The sequence below is a fragment of the Calonectris borealis genome, chromosome 8 (genome assembly GCF_964195595.1).
Source record: "Calonectris borealis chromosome 8, bCalBor7.hap1.2, whole genome shotgun sequence".
NCBI lineage: Eukaryota > Metazoa > Chordata > Aves > Procellariiformes > Procellariidae > Calonectris > Calonectris borealis.
The window spans coordinates 2018387-2040311 of record NC_134319.1 but is presented as its reverse complement, the minus strand read 5'-3'; the positions used below and the strand labels follow the sequence as shown (position 1 = coordinate 2040311).

The 21925-nt window shown below is 42.7% G+C and overlaps 1 protein-coding gene across 6 annotated transcripts; it reads right to left on the bottom strand.

Moving 5' to 3' along the window:
- Positions 1–1670: 1670 nt before the first annotated feature.
- SERBP1 (SERPINE1 mRNA binding protein 1) lies at positions 1671–21278 on the bottom strand. Of its 6 annotated transcripts, none has more exons than XM_075155550.1 (10): positions 20765–21277; positions 17386–17551; positions 16328–16465; positions 16112–16207; positions 15429–15503; positions 12906–13083; positions 9689–9736; positions 6960–7133; positions 5898–5936; positions 1671–4658 (listed from the first exon to the last, which is right to left on the bottom strand). In XM_075155550.1, exons 1-10 carry the CDS (start codon positions 21150–21152, stop codon positions 4602–4604), a joined length of 1359 nt encoding a protein of 452 aa, XP_075011651.1. In that variant the 5' UTR covers positions 21153–21277; the 3' UTR covers positions 1671–4601. The 6 variants fall into 6 exon arrangements, with proteins under 6 accessions (XP_075011651.1, XP_075011652.1, XP_075011655.1 ...); XM_075155551.1 differs by having other exon boundaries at positions 16112–16183; positions 20765–21276; XM_075155554.1 differs by lacking the exon at positions 16112–16207 and having other exon boundaries at positions 20765–21278.
- Positions 21279–21925: the final 647 nt, after the last annotated feature.

Here is a 21925-nt window from a genome sequence, read left to right as displayed (position 1 = left end):
GCAGTAAAACTAATCCCATATCTGATTTACCTTCACCCCGCCCAGTGAAGAATGTGCAAGTAAAATAAAGCTCCCTCACTCTTACTCAGTGTTATGATGACCTTTGTAGCAGCGTCTCACAAGTGAAGATCAAACAGCTCAAGCACCCTTGAGTGACTACAGGCAAGCTCACCCCCTCGGGCAGTGAACCGACACAAACCGAAGCAGCCTCAGCTCGCACTGAACTGTCCCCAAACAAGCACCAGGGCCAACCCAGCTCACCACCTCTCCTGCAGCGCACCCCAGCAAGCCGACGGGTTTACCAGCCCCTGCCAACACGGAAGACACGTCAACAGCCGTACGACTACCCAGAGCGAGACACCGCACACAGGCGCAGCACACCTCAAGCCCTCACATTTATTTTCTTATTTTGAAGTTGTAATCGTTGCTGAAATACGGGAAAAAAAAAACAAACCACCACCACCAACCTGTAAGCTCCTACTTGCTTGAATGAAGCGACAGCATGCTCCAACTCATCTGTCAAACACCTGCATTAACCCCTGCAGCCCTCCGAACTTCAGTCCTGGAGAAGCGACCAGTCCGCCGGCCCCAGCCACGCGGCCGGCCACAGCCCAGCAAAGCAGGGCCACTGCACTTCACTGCGAGGAACAAGCCCAAGGCCACTTAGTGAGAATGGCTTTGTTAGTCTAAGTCCTCTTCTTGCACTGCCTTTTTTCACTGCTGTCAGGTATTCCACCTGTGAAAATAACGCACGTAAGGCAGACAAATAAGCTACCCCCAGACCGGTCCCTGGGAAGGCAGCGAAGCACGTTCCCCACCTCCGCACAAGGCCACTCGCACTGCCAGCTACACAGAAAGCGCACAAGATTTTTTTTTTTTTTTTTGCAAAGTACCAGCTCTGTGATTTCACTTTTTGAGTCTAGCAGCTGGTTCCAAGGTTTGGTCTCCAGCCTCTTGCACAGACATCTTCCATCTTTAAGACTGGCTTGGCGTCACTCAAAGGCAAACGTTTCACTCGGACTTGGGTCAGACATCCAAGACAACAGAGCTCCATTTTCATGGCAACCGCCCTGGCAAGAGGATTCTGGCTGGGCATCACAGACAAACCACTACCTCACGTCAGCTGCATACAACCAAATTAGATACCCATTACCAAAGAAAAGTGTTTTTAAAAAAAGGCAAAAACCCCACTATTTTGTCAGTCATCTATTTCTGCAGATTGACCTTCAGCTACAACGCATGGACAACAGAACGCTAGAATGCATTTTCTCCTTGCTTTTCAAGCCTCTAGATCAATTCCCATGTGGGGCTTCCCATAAAGTCTTACTCCAACTCCAAGAGACAAGTAACATCATTAGTAGGACAATGACCAAACTTTTTCACTCCTAGCTGAAAGTCTCCCAGTAAGGGCAAATGAACCGTTTTCCCCACAGTCAGGTTACACCCCCCCAGCAAGAATATTACGTTTAGCTTTTCTAGCGCAGCGCTCAGCGCAGCGGGGGACTTGCCAACCACTGCGTCGGGGCACTCGGCGTTCGCTCAAACATACCCCGACCTGGCCGGGAGGCTGTCACCTGGCGAAGGCAGACCAGAACAGGAGTACAAAACGAAGGTAACATGGTCCTTGTAATGATTTTAGAAAAGAAGCAGGTTAGCAAATGCTGGAAGTGTCAGCTTTAGGCATATGTCCTGCGTTTATTAAAATAAGAGGCGTGGCTATGCAAACCAATCTCCATGGGCAAAGAGTCATTACAGGTAAGAGTGGTCTCAACTCCTCGAACTGCAAACACCATATATTCACACCAACTTCTGATGTTTCCGAAGAAATTTATGTCCTTTCCCACACGGCTAACACTTGCATTTATTAATCAGTCATGTTTCCTCCCAGCATCAGTGGCATTCAATCTGTAAGATGAACTTTCATGCTCAAACCTTGCCATCATTACATTCTAAAGCCAATTTGCACCATGTGCTTCTCTCCGCTTCCCTCCGACTTTTTCTGCTGACCACCTTTTAAAAGGTCTAGTCCTCTGGATTAGGCGTGACTGCACAAGTAGCAAGCAAGAGGACAGAAAATGTTACTGAAGACCAAGCTCATTAATCGTAAATAAGCTACTCGGAGGGAGACATTTTCCCAAGGCAAAGTCCGTTCCTGGCAATGGAAATGCCTGGGCACCATCGCCACAGACAGGCTGGACCACTTGGGGCAGAACCTAGATGAGACGCTATTAACCTAAGTGGTTTCATCTTCATGTGTTTTCATGACATTTTTAAAAGAGCATGAAAATAAACCTTTATTTCAGTTAACACCCACCAATATTAAAGATATATGTTCACAGTTTTAGTTCTTGACACAAATGGACTGAAAGAGGCAAATTTACAGCTATCAGAACAGCAGACGGACCAACTGGAAGTACAAGCTGTCTTGAAAATCATACGTGACATGCCATTCGGGAAACTGCTCTGTGCTCTAAAGCAGGAGAGGGAAAGCTTCTGACCAAGTCCGGCTAGCAGGGTCCCAAACGACTGACTGGCTGGACCAGAAGTCATCCGGAAAAAAAGCTGAGTGGCAACTGAAGCAGCAAATATACAGTTTGGATAAGGGAGGAGGGTTTATGTTACAGAGAAAGCTTTTTCGCAAGTGTGTTTCTGCATATCACGGCATTTGTTTAATTGTATTATCCAAGGCGTCCCTAACGCTGAAACTGCAACACAATCTACCAAAGCACAAAGGGAGAGGGAAGAGAAACAACTCAGTGCTGGACCTCCAACAGCCCCTGCACTGAGCACCTGTGTAAGATCTGCTTAGAGTCAGGAGAAATGAACCAAGAGATTTTACCATCCACTGTTTGAAAACTTGCCTCCTTCTCACAGCCTGGAACTTTAAACTATAGGTGAGTGCACTAAAAAGTCTAATCCAATGATATTAACAGTGGTTTACAACAAAAACTTGTAGAAAATAGTTCAGATAAAGCAAGCCAGCTAAACACCACAGTTAAGGAGTTTGATATTTCATATTCAAAGGTCTCCAATACTTTTTGCCTGTCCTGTACAGCTTTTAAAAAAATAGGGCGTTACCTTTTGTTTTCTATCTACCTAGTTAAGAAACTACAAATATGTTATAAGCTGTCCAAAGTGTAAAACATTAAATAAAATGAGAAACCTGTTTCTAGTCTCCTAACAAATGCTGCAGATAAAAACCCTAAGAAACCCTCTTTATTAGTCATTCTCTCAACTCCTTTTTTGTACTGAAGTGGTAATCCTGTTCACAGGGATTAAATTAAACCTATGGCAAATTTCTACAGGGGTACAAAGGGTTTCTTACAATTGCGCTCTGAAAAACATTCATTTGTCAGCTAGCAATCAGATCTCAAACACTGCACAAATCCAGAACAAAATTTTGATGGAGAGGTTAAATGTTGGGGTTTTGTTTTGCATCTTTTTGTTGTATCGCGCACAGATTACAACATCCCTGCCTGAAACGGTAAGGCAAAACTCCCTCCTGCCAGACCCGGCCAAGGCCTGTGGTTTCTTCTTCAGAAGACCTGCTGCTGTCGGAGCAGTGCTGTGAATACATCAGGCAGTGATGCACTCGTGTCAGACTCTGCTGCTAAATTCCAAGTCCCAGCCGGAGTCCAGCCGGACTACCGGAGAAACAGCTACCAGCTTCCCCCGCCTCCCAGCTCCAACAAACCGGTTACTCCAGGCTACAGGGTACCCTCTCAAAGAAAAAGCATAGGTAATTTAAAAACTCTTTTTTGCCAACAAAGCATCTTGTTCTGTTGAAGGGAGAAGGAGGGAATAAAGGTAAAAAGGGTGAGTGAAAGGTGTAGTACATTAATTTTAAAAAAACTGTTTAGACCAATTATCCACACATCATCGCTGGATCAATACACAGGTATTTAACTATAAACCAATGTGCTTTGAATCTTTTTCAAGTATCTGGTATCAATTTTGTATAAAGATTTTGCATAAACAAACTACCAAACATAGATGAAAAATGACTGTTTTTCCAAGTCTGAAATTAAGCATTAAAACTAAAGTACTCCAGGAGTTGTATTCCATACAGCACTAACAGTCTGCCAAATTAAAATTTCACATATTCCAAAAAGACCATGGGCTGATAAAAATCTGCTAAACAGGAATTAAGGAAACGGAAATAGTGTGCAATAATTAAAACCCAGTTTGTTGTTTGGGGAAAATGTCTAAAATCCTGAATTAAAAAAAAAAACCACAAATGAAGTGAAAGCTTTTAACTGGTACACACTGTTCACACCTATATTTCAAGTTTGGAAACGCATATTTTCAAGCAGCAATACAAAAAAGTATCCATGAAGAATGCATAATCTCTGAAAAAATTATGAAAACATCCCTGCTACCATTACATTTCTAAATACAAAACTGACTACCATATTGTTGCTTCTGTGTAGCGAGAGAAGTTCATTTTCAAAACAGATAAAATTCAGTCTTTAGGTGTGAATGGTATGAATGACAGTCTCCTTTTTTTTTTTTTTAAATTTCTTAGTTGTTTAGGATCCTTAAGCATGCAAGCCTCGGAGAGGAAGGCCCGACGAGGGCAGGGTTGGCTTATGACATCCAGTTTAGGACAGAGCTGGGAAAGCCTCTGGGTCATCTACATCAGGAGCAGAAGCACTTGACTGAAAGAGAAACATCAGAAAGTTATTACCTTCAGCGGCACGAAGCCCTCCCGCGTCTCTAATTCTTCACACATTACCAAGTCCTTCCATTCACCAGGCAAACACGGCTCAGCGCACAGCTGAGCTGGGCAGTGCGAGATGTTAGCACCGCTCAACTGCGGGCACGCGCTGGGGCGCGGGCACGGGGACAAGGTTAAGCCGCCGTCCCTGTGCGGACAGTCTGGGCGGCACTTGCACGGGGCAGGAGCAGCGGCAGGCAGGGGGACGCCCGGCACCCCAGACAAACAGGGATGGGAATTCTTCGTTTTTAGGAACTACTTTAACAGGAACGCTGTTCAACAGGGAAATACCGGGTTTCAAAGAGGTACACACTACAGGGGAGTAAGCAGTCTAGTCCTGGACAAATTACTACAGGAGCAACTTTTTTCCCCCATGACAAGCAATGCTTTTTTTTTTTAATTCCAAGGACTAGAAAGTTTCCTATACTACTTTTTGAATCAAAGCTATCTGAAGAGGCATTATAGGCAAACAGACGATGTTTGTACACGATTATCACGCAAGATTACATCTCTTTTTCCATTCTTAAAGAGATCCCTACACATGGGCTTATGCTATTCTACTAGCACATAGCCATCAATTCTTACTGAGGGACATGACTGAAGTGTTACAGAAAAGACCTGTTTGTAGCACAAACTAAGTTTCAGACGTTTAACTTTTCCCAGTCACAAACTAGGTGTTGATGAAAATAATTTTTGTGCCAACATAGCCCTAGAAATTCACACACATTAACTAAGAATCTCCTCAGTACTTCCCTAACAGTTTTTTTTAAAAGGCTTTGTACCACACCTAAAAAACAGTGCTACAATGAAATGCAGAAATTAAGTATTTTAGAATACTTCCATGAGGGATGTGGAAGAGAAGAGTAGGAAGAGCCAGGATAGTGGAATTTCCTGTAAATATATTCATTTATCAAGACAAAGAGATGTATTTAAACCATTCCAATAAAAGTTGTATCAATCTCTATAGGCAAGACTAAGACACTCCAGAAGTACCCAGCCCACAGAGTTAAAAACTAACAGCGGGGTCTTAAGCTTATAGCCTTACTATCTCCAGTTGCTCACTACACAAAAGCAGAAAGCAAGCCAAAAAAAGCCAATCCGCTGCAGCAGTGGAGTTACAGTCCCTGCAACAGGAGGGCCTTGCTCACAGGTAACGTAAGTGCCAGCAGAGATCACCAACCTGGTTGGGTGTGTGGATCACGTCAAACTCCTTAACCAACTGGAAGGAAATAAACAAAGTCAACATAAAATAAGCTGCAGATCTCAAAGTCTTTAACTACTTTATGACAGCATTCTTGAAGAAGCAAGATGCCATATTAGTAAAACAACTCAGAGCAAACACCACCATCATTTAATATCAATTCCTTAAAATTTTCTTATATTGGTATCAGGAGAGAGTTTTCCAACTAATAAGCGTAAAACTTAAAGTGATCCAGTGTAAAAGAGAAAACAAAGTCAGCGTCCTACACAAGAAAAATAAGCAAGTCTGGTCTATGTGAAGAAAGCCACACCACACAGACTGAACTCATTTTCTAGTGAGCAACAATTTGATTAGATGCATTTGAGCCGAATAAATGATCCATATTAAATCAAATCTTTACTGTAGCTACACTACGGTACTTCAACTTTACATGTTCTCTCCCCAACCCCATTCAGTACTTAGTCCTGAGTACTTCCTTAGGGCTTTAGGACTAGGAGGAAAAAAATTACTGCAGATTAGAAAAAAAAACAGTACAAGTCCTATTTCCACATGAAAACTCTGAACTCCTCAAATTCAAGAAATAACACGCAGCCATAAAACCAGTCTTTCACCCCCAACAGGTCACGATGCGGATACATCGTCCTGACTGTGTCTGAAAATAACTGCTCTAACACTTGGGGTTCTGCTCTGGCACAAACAGAAGCATCTCATAGTACATTCAGACCTGTCCATACCAAAAAGTCATTTTTTTGGGTTTAGATACTACCTTCAAAGATGGACACTTTTTTTTTAATCCAACCTACTGCCCACCCTCCCTTTTTTGTGTTTAATAAGAACACTGCTAAAACATTCATCCTTTTGTCCTAACAGTAGCCTCGTTTAAAGTAAACCTCTAAGAATAGACACTTTATTTTAAAAGGCAGTGTTTGTTGTCAGAGCAACTCCCTCAGAAATAAGACAGACACCTAAAACTATCTGTATGAAAATCCTAGTAACAGCTGAAACTAAACTCCTTTGTAGATGAAAGTTGTAGCTACTTACCTTGTCAGTTCTGCCTCCACGGCTGGCCCTGCCACCACGCCCTCGGCCACCCCGTCCCCCTCTGCCACCACGTCCGGGGCGGCCGAGGTCTCCAAAGTTGATCTCCAGCTGGGATGTAATATCATTTGCTGGCTTGCGGAAGTGATGATCCATTACAGAGTCCTCAGCATGAGCCTGAAATGAGTGTTTCTCCGTGAGTAAGAAAAATCACCAAAGAAACGTTTTCATCTGTAGTTGCACTCTTACCACCACAGCATGCGTGTTCACCTCCAAATGCACTCCCAAATTGATGACTGATTACCTTGATTGATTCAAGTTAAGAGATAGTGCAGGAATTGTTAGGAATCAAGTTATACCACTTGTGCAGATGACAAAACCACATATAGATAATCAAATAAGCACTTGAGCAAACAAAGATATTTTGCATTTCCAATATAATTCAGGGAAGCTCTGGAGTTCCTTCAGAGGAACGCGTTTAGGCTTATCTGAGACCAAACTGACTATCATCAAGCCAGTACAGCATTCTAGCATTTCTCCTCTTCTCACTTCGTATCCTGAGAAGCCTTCAGGTTCTATCAATTCATGTCATTCTTTTTAAATACTTACTTGGTAACCCGTCTTTATTTTGCTCAATGAGTACTTCACACTTTCTCATTTGCTTAGCCTTGTATAAATATTTAAAACAAGGGAGATGGTAAGAATCCCTTATTGGTTTGTATTAGCCATAACAAACAGCAATGGAGGCATAAATAGTTCAAACACTACGTAACTGAAGTAGCCAAAACATTAATGCTGAAACAGAGAACCAGTCTCACCAATACACTGAAAAATATGACTCTCGCCACCTTTGCCATGGTACAACCTCTTACAGCTGGTTGGTGCCCAGTGAGAAACCCGAGCCTCGAGAAGCAAAGTGTGGGCTGAAGAGTTATGTCTAACACCATAAATGCTACTATTCAGCACATTTGACTATTACAAATTATTACACACTCAACACAAAAAGAACCAAGTGTTTTAAAATTAATTATTTTTCCTATTCTGCACAGGTAATTTTTCCAGGTAGTAAGTCAATTTTTGGCACCTATGATGATACACAAAATATCAAATTGACCACACTGGATCAGACCAAGGGTTCATCTAGTCCACTCTAGCACTCTGCCTCTTACAAGGCCCAATCATCACGTTCTGGAAATGCGACAACATACCACTCTTTCTTTTCCTATAACACCTAATTTCTGGCACAGCAATTTTCAGTTTGCTTTTTTTTTTCCTACAGAAGTGCCATGTGCAAGCTTAAGCCTCCTGACTCTAACTTACTTTTCGTGTGGTGTAATTACACAATATGCTGACTTTCAAAGGCAACATATTGTGCAATTAAGCCTTGTACCCTTTAATTACCATTTGTGGATCCTTCATAAGGCAGCCAATGGATACACAGGTCTGCAGTCAAAAGGCTGAAAGCTGCTTTCAGGGATTCCTTGAGTCAGTCACAAGCACCATAATGCACAGAGCCATAAAGAGCGTTCTCCCCTGCCAATCTAATTACCCCTTTCTGTGCCCAGTTGTACGTTTGGCCTCCACAATGTCCTGCAGTGGAGGGCACTGCAATTTAATTAGGCACAACGAGAAATACCTCTCCATGCTGCTTTATTTCAAATATATTTCACCGAGATGTATTCCATGTAACAACTGGTCCCCACCCCACTGCTGATTTTATAGATTTGAATTGTAGACCCTTCCCTCAGAGATCTCTTTTCCAAACTTAGGAAGTTAGCTTAAGCAGTTATTTTTCAGAGAAAAGGCATTCCACATCTCAGCCAGACACTCAAATGTAAGTACACCAACAATTTGTGAAACAGTACACAATACCTTTTGCTATGGTTTTGACTCCTTTCCTACTACTTAATATTTTATCTACAGTTTTGACTGCTGCAGGGTACTGAGATGATATTTTCGACTTATTGGTAGTTGTACGACATTTTCTTTTCTGAGAGGTAGTATCGGCGGCTTTGTACAATAATTCTGTGCATTTCCTTCCCTACACTGCTATTGCTTAAAAAAGAAACACTACAGTCTACCAAAACCATTGTATTTTCATAACTTAACTTTGGTTTAACCACTAAACCCAACGAATAGCGAATTCTATATGTAACCCGATTATTTCTTTATCCAAAATAACTAAATTAAAGCTAATTCAAAACACCAATAAAAGACTTGGCATGTTCTCCTCACACTCTTCTGCCACTTAGGTGACAAATCAAAGACATACCGTACAAATTGCTTATTCTGAATCATCTTTGGAAGCGTTTAATTTATATGTATTGGCAACTCTCAATAGTGCTCTGATCTACTAACTGGTAGCTTCTCGAAGGCATTGCTGCACTTAGGGGTCTTGGGGAAGGCTGTCAAAAATTAAGAACAAGCTACTAATGGAAAGGGTGCCAAAGCAGACAGCGAGATATGGAAAAACAACAGCAACAAAAAATAAAAAGACTCATGATAGAAGCATTTATGATAAGGTTTGAATTCAGCTCAATTAGGAGCAAGGGTACTAATTATGAAGGGTCCTACATGGTGCACAGTTAAGACAACAGGCATGGACAGAAGAGCTTCATATTGTATCTACTTGTATTCTCTATTTTTGTGACTTCTTAATATCCAGACCTTCACTTCAGAAGGGGCTCATATCAAAACACAGGTATTACCAGTTAGATATAAAGGATCAGTACCTCATTTGACTCCAGCAGACTCCCCTGCATTTCTGTCATCGCCTTTGTCTGATGAAAGTTGCGTGTCCACGCCAAAGTGACAAAAGGAACAAAGGGAGAAAACAAAAGGAAGAAATGAGACTTAACTACATACAGAAACAACAGGTAATAAGGTCACATGAACTTGCCGGATACAGATGTCACTGAGCACACGAAGCAGCAAAAGGATGAGGTCAACAGCTGTGCAAGCATCCAGAAAGACTAGAGGATGGACTACACCACAGGCGTGGAGACAAGAGAAATCTCAGATCGATACCAAAAAAGTTTAACACAAGCTGCTGGAAACTCTAGCAGAGACCACACATGCAGGCTGATCTCTAGCACCTCAATACATCAGGCTCACCACGTACAGAACTAGAAGGATAAGAGGGTGGGATGTTTAAAATTATTGTTAATGAGAAAAGGTTTCTGCGCAGCCTTGATTCAAGTCATTCCTCCAAATTTTGGGAAGATGAACTATTATTTTCCGAAACATATTTCTCAGTCTCCCATTGTAACCTCCGCTGAGGAAGCAATTAGATTAGCAAGAAAGTTAGAAGGCACAGGAAAGAGGCATAGCACAGCAGATACAGAGTAGGAACTGATCTACTAGCGTATCAATCTTTCCAGGAGAGTTGCATCCAACTTTCTGAACAAATTTTAAGATCTCTCCACAATGTAACTCCTTCCCATTTTTCGTTCAGCTGCCCCAGCAGAACTTAAGACTCAAGCCACTAAACCAGCCTGCGGAGAAGGAAAAAAGAGGATCTCTCTTTTATGGCATAACCCAATCTCCTGGAAAGAATCTTATTAGACTAGGGCTGCCAATACACATGGATTTCATATTAAACCAGCAGGAATCCGAGACAGTATTAAGAATTCATTTTATACAAACTATCACTTTCTAGTAATTGCATAGCAAATGTGAAAAAGAGGAAAGACCTCAGAGAGGGTCAAGCGTTTCACCCCTCAGTGAAGAGTGCAAGGAGGAGGAGGAGGAGGACAGCTCTTCCCCAAGACTAAGGCACATGAACAGTACTAGAGCCTCATACTCCCTTTTCCCACAGACTCCTAGGACATTCTCCCAGTAGTTCTCAAGCTACAGGAATGAGGGTGGTCATCACAACCTTCAATCCAAATTTCTGAGAAAATCTACCGGGGCGCATTGTGATTTTTCAGCCGTAAGAGTACAGAAGATTTGGGGCCAAACCCCACAATTTAGCTATAAACCAAGTCACTTCCACACATCAACTCCCTTCTTATTGATAAGAATCACAGAAACCTTACACCAACCTTAATTTCATGACTCGTAAGTATGTCCAAGAGGACAAACAGAAAAAGAACAGCAGGTGATTGGTAGGTTTTGTTCATAACTTCTAAATATTCCACCTTCTAAACCTGCTCACAAAGCAGGCGCAGCGAAGGCTTTCCTAATGCCTGTATTATAAAGCTATTCTGCTATAATACTTCGCAAAAAAACCCCGTGCTGCTTCCCATGGGATCAGTGAACAATGAATAAGTTAAATGGGGCGAGACATCTGCTGGACATACAATAAAAGCAAGCTAAAAGCATCTACATTTAAAGGCAGTTTTGTTAATATCTCACTTCTGTGCTTATACAGCAAGGAGCTGCTAACTTCTTACATGATAGTGTTAAAAATATCTGCCTCATTTCTTCGAAGAGAAGTTAACCAAATACACCTCTCAAATAGAACAATCTACTAATTATGTCAGTTCTTCCATGAAAGTAATTTGATTAATTACTCTTGTTGTTTTTGTTTGGTTTTTTGACTTAACTACCGATTCATCCTTTTGAATGGAAAATACAGTATGGGTCTTTCTAGCTTCTAAATTACTCAAGAGTACCACCATCTTATTATACTACCATACAGGCAGATATGTTGAAAAAGACTGTCTTCAGCTGACTAAATGTCAAATGTCAATAAATTGGGGATGAGAGAACTTGAAGGACTACAGGTTTAGTAAATCTTGGTAAAGTACATAAATATTTCTGTTTAAATATACTCTTTTAATATACAGCAACATTAAGTCTAACTCAATGTCCCTTTTCTACACAAGCCAGAGAAAGCAGTATTTAATGAACACTTCAAACACTGAACAGCTTAAGGTAAACAAAAAGATACACAATCATTTAAAGAACTACCCTATACAGCAAGAAAAGATGATAGCATGATTGTCAAACTCAGAATGAGTTCCATGAGATTAGAAATGGAGTTTTCACTGGAAAGTACTGAATAGTGCCTCCCCATCTGTATTATGCCCCCAGCTTACAAGAAAAAACTGACAAGTTGTGAAAAAGCAGAAATACGTATTAGAAGACCAGACAGCATATTACATACTATTTAGTTACTTCGAAGGGAGTCAGAACCATCTGGTATACAAAGTTGCAGGCCATCGATTATCAGTGGGCCACTTAAGCTATTACACAGTGTTAAAAACAAAGATTAAAAACCAAGATTAATGCAGGCCTGCGTTAGAAAACAGAGCTCTCGGCACTTCCCTTCCTTCTGAAGTGAAAGAGTATGTCTCTCCTTGCCACTCTCACTATCTTGGAATAGAATAATTAAAATTTTGCAATGACTGAAATGAGTATGCTTGAGAAACGACAATTCTAAAATAATTCTACAGCAACTATGTTGAATATCACTGCAGCATACAAATGTATTTCACCTGGTTTCTCAAAAGCTTCAAGGGCACTTCTCTATATAATATTACAAAATGAGAAGATACCTATGTTACAAACTTAAGATACACAGTTAAGGTGTCTGAGGCATGACCAGTATTTCTTCAATCTTACATCGTGGATAGCAAGCACCCTAAAGCTGTGTACTGCATAAAAAGCAAAGAAATAAATTTGATATTGACAAACTTTTTCTAAAATGCTCACCAAGAGACAGTCCTTACAAAGTTACCTGCCCAGATGCAGCAGTATTCCAGCCTTATCTCTAGATTATATCACAGTATACACCAACCTAAGGTACAGATCAACTGCCAAAACTAACCACAGAGAATGGCTACTTAGGCTACTGCATAACTTCAGTTAATATGTTGTTCCCACTTTCTAAAATTTTAGCTACAGGTCAGCATCCCAAAGAATGGAGCTTCCACTCCAAGAACTGCATATCAGTAGAAAAACCTATACAATCTGGATACAGGCAAATATTGAAAATCACTTTACCTCCTCGCTCTTTGACTTGTGAAGAACAAATCCTTTTTTCCATTGCCCATCAGCACCCTCATTTGGTTTACGGATGTTGAACTCAACTTTTGCACGATCCTTACTTTGAATAGCTTTCCACTCGTCCAGGGTCATTTCCTTAGGACCTTCTTCCTTAACTTCTTCAACCTCATTCTCTCTGTAGTAAATTCATGGATATTATGATCATGACTTAGAACTCACATTCTAGATACAACAAATTCAAAATCAGTTGTTAATCAGCACCAGATTGTAAAAAAAAAGTTTGACAACTATTTAGCAGTTAAGAGGTGTATATAAAAAACCATCACTTCCACCACTCTGAAAGCACACATGAAAACTCACATCCTTTAGCCAGAGTGCCAAAAAAAAAAACCAACTACCTCACAGCCAGACACCTTTAAGCAACTAACTGGTGAGCACAGCACAGCAAAATGTTAAAAATAACACTGACCCGTGCCATCTATTCTCCACATTAATGACAATTTTCTTTACAAAGATGAAAGCCTAACTTCCACAATGGACTTGTTTGGAGCTTCCCACCCGCCCCTCCTTTTTGAGCTACCTCTCTCCCAAAGGTTCAAGCTAAGGCAGTGAGAGCGAGCTTGTTCTTATCACAATTTTCAAGCTTGTTAGTTTTTTAAAAACCAGAATTTTATCAGCTTTGGATAGTCTTCCTTTATTGAATCAATTCAATTACTAATTTCCCAGCTAACTGAAACAATTTTTACTTTCAGCTAACTTGAAAACACAACAGCATGCATGCAACTTAGTTACTTGTGCAATACATCACCTCATTGTAAATCTCTGGTGCCTCTACCTTCTGCCAAAGAGCTATTTTTAAGTAAAACACACAACCACTACGCTCAATAACAGATCATGTTCCAACTGCACAGGCAGTCTATCTTCTAGTCATTCTTCAGTGTGTTTATGCAACTGAATTTCTGATTTATAGGAAACCAGTTCCATGAATGTGCAGCAAAAAGATCATGAAAGCCTTAACTTAAGAGAAAAGATCTTCATTTTGTAGCCCCATTAATTTTGATGTAATAATGCAGAGGTTTTACATCAAAATTACTGTATTTCAATGTTTTCTCATTCTGTAGGACAGAATGATTTTTGATATGGTATATATTCAGAAACATTTTTTTTTTGTTCAAGGCAAACGTATTACCCCTTGGCATTCTGCACATTTTACTGCCACAAAACATCCTACAGTTCTGCTGAAACATTTACGTTAGAGGTCCACCCCAAACTAACCAACGTGAAAACTAACCCGTGTAAAGACACTTTTCTATAAAGATAACCAATGGATTACAACATGTGTTATGCTTGAAACCGAGAAGAGTACACATTTTCTGCAGATTTGAGGAAGAAGAAAAAACATACAAATAGCCTGCAGAATTTTGCAGATAACTGATCTACACATGGATGGGTCAGTATCTCGTCAATCACCAGAACACTGCTACTAATAAAGGTCCAGGAAATACTGCAGACACAACAAATTTAATATATCCAGATTTCCAATACATGTAATTTTTTTAAGGACTAGCTAGCTTGCATTTTCTGACCAATGCTCAAGCTGTAATTCCTTAAAAATTCTCATACTACTTCTGTATACAAGACGACCTTAACCTTGGACCACCACAATCTTGGAGAAGTAATAGCATTTAGTCTTTTTTTAGTTAAACTAAATCCATTTCTTATTCTCTACGCAGTAATTGTACCCTCTTTACCACTAACCAAAGTTATTGACAAGGAAATCAAGCTATAGCAAACTCCACATTAGAAATCTTGGGCAAACAAGTATTTCAAAATTCTATCTTACCTGTTTGTCATTTTCTTTTGAATTCACCATAAAGCACATTCCTCATTAAAATAAAACATTCTATTGTACTATGCCACCATAAAAATTTGTATCACATTTTTACATCAACTGTATATATCACTACTGCTCATTCTGCTTCTCTAGTTACTCTAATTAATTCATCCAGGCACTGGTTTCTTCTGTAACAGTGTCCAAGTGAAATGAGAAGCAATCAAGTTTACTTCTTTGAAAATTGCCTGCATACACAGAAGCCAGAGAATGAGAGATACAACCCTTCTTCTACAGGCTAGGCACACAGTGTCGACAGTTGTTTTGAAAAACTAAGTTTAAAAAAAGTTTTGCCTTCCTCTGGCAGAAGAACATTTTGTCCCTTTTGCTTGGTGGTTCTACCTAATTATGAGCACATATGCTTTTGGATTTGGTACTTAGGAGTTGCGATCCCGAGACTCTAAGCATATTAGAACTGATTATTAATAACTAAATCTGAAAGTGACCTAAGAGCCTGCATGACACTAACACACAGTTTCAAGATAATGATTTTCAGACATGCAGTTTTTAAAGACAGTCTTACAGCAGCACTGTGGATAATTTAGTATCTACTGAAGAAAATATAATCTGAGTTTGGCAAAACAGAAATAGGAATAAATATCAGAGGTTAAAGGCAAAGTAATACTCACTTATTTTCAGAATCAGCAGGCGGATGTTCCTCTCCCTCTGGCGTTTCCTCAGTTACAGCTGACTGATCCAATTCACTGTAATTACACAATGTTTGGAGTTTTGTTTTTTAAAAGTTCATCCCTATTTAAAGCTACATAAGATTAACAACTAAGTTCTATAGAGGATTTACACAACCCACTCTTCTTTCAAAACAACTATTTCATTAAGAATTGGTGCTCTCTGTGCCTTTTAAATTCCATGCTTTCCACCTTCCTAATGGTTTTGCCTAACACTTACTAATACCCATTCTGAAAGCCTCCCGCTTTACCTTGAGACACAAAATGGATTGGGGTATTAAAAATACAGTTTTCAATGTAATACTTGTAAAAAAGCACGCTTAACCTGAACAAAAATGCTAAAATTAAATTGTTCTTTTTTTACTAAAAGAATTGTTCAAAAACCAGCACAAGACCCCCCATTCCAGACTTCCCCAAAATTCTGGTTTTAACAGCGAAGCCATCTCCTATGCTACAAAAAAATCACAAATTTTCTAAATTCTGCAAAGGCTGCCTTAATAGTGTAGCAAAAATTATCAAAATCAAAGGCAAAAAAGGCAGCTAAATCTTTACGTTTTGCAAGCTGTAAGGATTAGGATTTATTAACATTCTGCTAATAGTTTTCTGAGCAATTACAGATTACTAACGTTAGCTCGTCTTTGACGGTTCCCCAGTTGTGTGATCCACTGCCACCACGCTTGTCCTCATGCTTTAGGCCGCTGAAATGTGAATGTGAAACAGAACTAACAAAACTGAGTTAACATTATAGTGTCCAGATACAGAAATTCAAAGGCAAATTTAAAAATGTGTTTTAATTGTAAAGAATAGTAAAAAAAAAAAAATAGAAAAAGTTAAAGACTTACGATCTATCGCTGCCACTATGTCTGTCAAATTCACGTTTGCCACGAGAGTCAAACCCATCTCCTCTGCCCATTCCACGTCCACGCCCACGTCCTCTTCCAAGTCCACCACGTCCACGCATAGGTCGGTCAAGAATGGGTCTAGCATGGAACAGTCAAACTTTAATATTTTACCTCCAAAAATTTACAGCATGGTTTTTCAGGTTTTCTTTTCCTCTTCTGAGAATTTTATTTACTTGCTTTACCTTTGATAATTATTGTTTGTAACTATGTTGAGGCTCTAATTTCAATGACAAATTATTACACTGAAAAAACCCAAACATATAATGCCTGCATCTTAGAATCTGGAAACAAATGCTCAGAAGGATTACTGTTCATTTGCATCTTCTGGCACTAAATTCCAAAATTTAGTGTTTGTATTGTGTTACATCACTAGCTGATACCACAATTTCAACTTAACTCGCGTTCATCCAACTTACTTTTAAAAGGATTTGGCTACTAAAATTTTAATATTTGAACATTACTTTCAGAACACTTGAATTCTGGATGCACATGAGGCACTTTAAAGCTTGCCTAGACATAAGATGGCTTCACCAATTCCAGATCTGAAGTCACAGCAACCAAGGTATAAACACCTACATGGACTAAGTTTTATTGGCTTGAAGACAGTGTACGGATTTAAGCAACAGCTGTAACAGCAAACAAATCTCATCCTACAGGCAACAGCTATACTTGCGTTCCTTTCCTGACCCATCTGCTATAGATTTAGAGACATACGGCAGATATCTTACTGATTTAAACCGTATTTTCAGTTAAACCAATGGAACTGTTCATGTTAGATCATGCCCGGTCTATAACTTGATCCAAGTTTGTAAACAAAATCATGGAAAAGTGTTATATTCTGCATGACATGCACTCCTGTTGTGACTGACAAAAATTTAATTCAATCAATTTAATTTTGATTCAATCAGCTTTTTTTTTTTTTAAGCTTAGTAGCAGAAGGCAGGACAGCCCCCTCCTTTCAAAACTAGGAAAGCTGCGAGTCAAGACAAAATTCTTACTTATCAACAGAAAATTCTCCTCCTTCGCCTTTCTCATCAGCAGGTTTGTCAAAGCGGCGCTCACGAGGAGGTCGTCTCTCCGGTCTCCTGTCAATAGGCTTGCCTTCACCCTGCTGTTGCTGCTGCTGCTGCTGCTGATCAGGCCTCCTGCCAATACGTCTTATCCCTGAAACATTAGGCGAAACACATCAACGGAATGTGGAGCTGCTCTGGGAGAGATACTGACTCTAACACCATAAAACAATATTGAAAGTAAGCTGAAATTGAAGTTTTTCTTCTAGCCTTGTGACTAGATAATCTGAGAAACTATACCTTTATAAAAAAGTCACTGTAGATCATTTGACTCTTCTTATTCCCATTTTTACGCAGCATTTCAATCAAATTGTATTTTGTACAAGTGTACACTCTTACAATATTGTAGGAAACAAAACCTGTCAGAGCACACAATACATTAGTAATCCGTGTTAAAATGACAGGGTCAACTTTCAAAGAAGGATTAAGGTAAGCAAGATTTTTTTTTTTTTTTTTCCTCTGAAAGGTGCTTTTCAGGTAAAACAAGGGGTTTTTATTTTGATGCGCACCAAAACGAAGTCAGCGACGCCACGCTGGACCCAAGTCCCTATGACAGCCACCCTGCTTCATCCCACTGCGCTCTTCTTGGAAACTTTTTTGGCCAGCAGTACAACCCACGGCAGAGTGTGCTCTCCCACAAGGGCCACCCGTACCCAGACAAGTGTCACTTGCATCCCGATGAGCAGGCAGTCCAGCCCAGTAGGTACCGGTCAGTGACTAAATGGTGTGCTCATCCACACCAATCCTCGCAGATGCTCCCTGACAAAGACTCACCTCGTCGTGTACTTCCTTAAAATAGCTTAAGAATACACTGTGCCACTGAACTGGCTAGCGTTCTTCCCTCCCTCTCTATGCTTTCTGAAAGGTTTGGGTTTTTTTAAATAATAACTCCCCATGGCATGACCTTCTTCACTGAGACAACTGAAGGATCTTAAATACAGGAGTTTTTTCCACTCATCTGAAAGGCCTGTTTACTTTTCTTTAGAAAGATCTGGATAAACACATTGCTCCTTTGTTATACTATTTTCTTGCCAAAATGTTTAGGGAAAAAATAATAAGCAAACCATCAAGGCTGGCTTAAGAATTGTGAACTATCTTTTAAATTAGAAGATGCCAATTTAAAATTTTTTTTTTAAAGAAATAAGTTCCTGCCTAACAAGCAATGTCGTATTTGGGTGGGGCTAAAGAAGTTACAGTTGTAATGATATCCAAGCCAACACACCCAAATGAACAATGTCTTCCTTACCTTACAAGCTGTACTTAACGTGAAGTTTGCATGACATACATTGCTTGCTAAGTAATCCCTACTCCCTGAGGAAACACAGGTTAAACTCACGAACACTTACTTTGAAAAGGACTCTCAAACTAAGGATGACCATTTCATTTTAAGAGGTAAAGCTCAGCAGGGAAAGCAAACAGGCCAGTGTCACATAGGAGGTATGCTGCAGAACTGGAATGAACAATCCACGTCTTTTGAATTTCGAGTTCAACACCCTGCGCTCAGAAAAACCTGGTTCCTGGTGAAGCCTAACCAAAAATACAAGTTATTTCTTTTTCTTAGTATCACAAAGCTTTGAACTGGTAATTCATCAGTCAGATAATCTGCACCTTTACAGAGTAGTGGAATAGTTTTAAACTGCAATACATTAATCCAGGATACAAACCCCGTCGATACCATGGCATCGAATGTTAGAACTACTGTCCCACACAAAAAATAGAAATTTTCAAACTGGAAGTCACTTTGTTTACAGTGTTCATACACACTGCTACAAAAGCAGGCCTGACTCTCTGTTTCACTACTATAATAAGCCACGAAATACTTTTTTCATAGTGAAGTAGTGCTTGTTCTTGAAAATGAATATGAAAACCGGGAGGTAAACATGGACTGCTAGCCCTACCAAAAATCCTCTGCGTTCTCTTGTGTTGGCCAAAGACACTGCCCACGTTTCAGGTTTACCTCACGCGGGACAACACCATAATCCTGCATCTGACTAATATTTCCAGAGGACACTGGTTTAGTAAATTGCCACTCGGGACAAATTATTGCATTCCTCACAGGGAAAAAAACTCTCAAGCTTTAAAGTACAAAAGATCCATAAGCAAAGATTGTCACAAGGTGTTTTCAAGTAACATTTGGGAGGCGTACTTTCTAAAACAACTAGTATATTAAAACTTTTTCTTTCTTAGCATAAAACGAGGTGGGGAATCATTTTCAACATGCACTGCAGTAAGCGCTAAAGTATTAAGATGCTTTCATGTAGCACTGTGCTCTTCTGAACTGTCCATGTTTCTGAAAAGATCACTTAGAGTTAAACTGCAGTTAGCGAGTTACTTCCTCACCCACACGTCAACTGCTGTCACCACACTTTGATACATTTCAAGGATTCCAATTTAATCAGAGTTCTGACCAATTCGACGTGCGCTGAAAACTGTGCGTGGTACAACTGTCTGCCTTGGGACGCCATGTGTGCGCAACATCTATCCTTCTTCATGCAGAGCTGTGTCCTACTAATTACTTTGCCCACAGCATATTCATTTAACCTATTTATACTCTGATTTCTTTTTTCAACGAAGTTTCCCGTGTGGGATGTCTTATGGGTTTACGCAAACACGGCTGAGAATTCACAGAACCTATTATTAAAACACATACGTGATTCCTATCAACGCTGTTCCCTAGAAAAATGACCCAAGCGACTTCTGAAGAGCCCAGGGGCTGCCAGATGTCCTGTCAAATACGTCAGGCCACCCGAAACACAATTTAAGTGTAGGATGCGTCGCTGGGATTTTCTCTTTCACGTTACTCCTCTCCGGCGGGCAGCCCCCCCTCCTCCGTGCCCCGCCACGCGAGAACAGACGTTCCGGCACAGAGGCAGCACCCGGGCACCCCACGCACGCACGACTCCATTTTGAGCGGGCCGGGCCGTGGGGACACACCGCCCGCGGCCACGTGCGGCCGGGCAGCACGGCGTGCAGGGCCGCCGCTCCTCCCAGCGCTCCGGCCTCCCGGAGCCGCCGTTAACGGGCCCCCTCCACGCAGGTGCCCCGGGCGGCCTCCCGCGGCCCGCTGGCCCCGCCATGCGCTCCCCCACGTGGGTGTGAGGCCGCCGCGGCCACGGGGCTGCCGCCGCAGCCGAGGGCTCGGCCCTGCCCGGGGCCCCCCGCGCCGCGCTCCCGGCGCCTTCCCGCCGCCTCCTTTGTGCGCGGCGGGACAGGGCCCGCGAGGGGCGGCCCCTCGGCGGGGCCGGGCCCGGCAGCACCGCGGCGCTCGGCTCCCTCCCCCGCCGCAGCCCCCCACGGCCCCGCTCACCCTCCTTCCGCAGCGGCGCGCCGGGCTGGCCGCTGCCCTCCTCCCGGCGGTCGCCGGCGCCCCCGGCGGAGGAGGCGAAGGGGGGCAGCGGGTTCTTGCGCTCCTTCTGGGACTCCCTGCGCAGCTGCTTGGCCGCGCTACCGACGCCGCCGCCGGCGCCCGCCTGGCCCGGGCCGCCGCCGCCAGCCCCGCCGGAGGAGTTGGTCTGGGCGCCCGCCGGGCCGCCGCGGGCCCCGCCGCCCCCCTGGCTCCCGCCGCCACCGCCGCTCTCTTTCCTCCGAGTCTCGGCGGCCCGCAGCACCTCGAAGGGGTCAGACTCGTCATCAAAGAGCTGGTCGAAGCGGTTGGTGACGACGCAGCCGAAGCCCTCCTGCAGGTGTCCGGGCATGATGGGCCCCCGTCGGCGGGATCCTCCTCCGATGCTGCCGGGCCCCCGCGCCCTGCTCGCTGCCGCACAAGATGGCCGGCTCCGAAGAGACCCTCTTCTCTTCCGGCGCCGGGCACATCCGGGCACCTCACCCCGCGCAGGGCACGACGGGAATGGTAGGCGGCCCGCGCCCACTGCCGCCTGCGCCTTGCCGCCGAACTACAGCTCCCGGCATGCCCCGCGCCGCCATTGTGTGGGGCCGTCGAGGCGGGCGGGGCGGGGCGGGGCGGGGGGCGAGGGGACTCCCGCCGCGGCGGCCCCACACAATGGCGGCGCGGGGCATGCCGGGAGCTGTAGTTCGGCGGGAGGGCGCGGGCGGGCCCAGCGGCTCCTCACGGACCCCGGCGGCCGCCGGAGGGGGCCCGGGGCTGGCCGCGACCCAGGGCCCCGGGGTTAACCCGGGGGTGCCGAGAGCCCTGGAAGGGATTTGCCGGCAGCGGTGACATCAGTCCTGACGCGATGAGCCTCTTTAAGCGTCTTTCTTAACTCTAGGGGTGTGTGTGTCTGGCGGCAGGCGCCATTCGCCCCAGTTGCAGCCCGCTCTCCTCAGGAGCTGGGCGCCTCGCCTGCGGCCTCGCCTTCGGAGGAGAAACTGGTCATCTCAAGGGTCTGCTGAGGGAAAAAAGTGGAAAAAATCTATAGACTGCTTTTTTAACAAATTCCGCCATTGAAGTGCAACAAACCACCGGGGGATATGCAGGGCTTATTTAAGGATTAAATAATGCAGGCTAGCT

Coding starts and splice junctions, on each gene's coding strand:
- SERBP1 (XM_075155550.1), bottom strand. CDS start 21,152: ATGCCCGGACACCTGCAGGAGGGCTTCGGCTGCGTCGTCACCAACCGC. Junction 17,552..20,764: donor CGCGCCGCTGCGGAAGGAGG/GTGAGCGGGGCC, acceptor CTAATGTTTCAG/GGATAAGACGTATTGGCAGG. Junction 9,737..12,905: donor ACAAGTCAAAGAGCGAGGAG/GTAAAGTGATTT, acceptor AACTTTCATCAG/ACAAAGGCGATGACAGAAAT.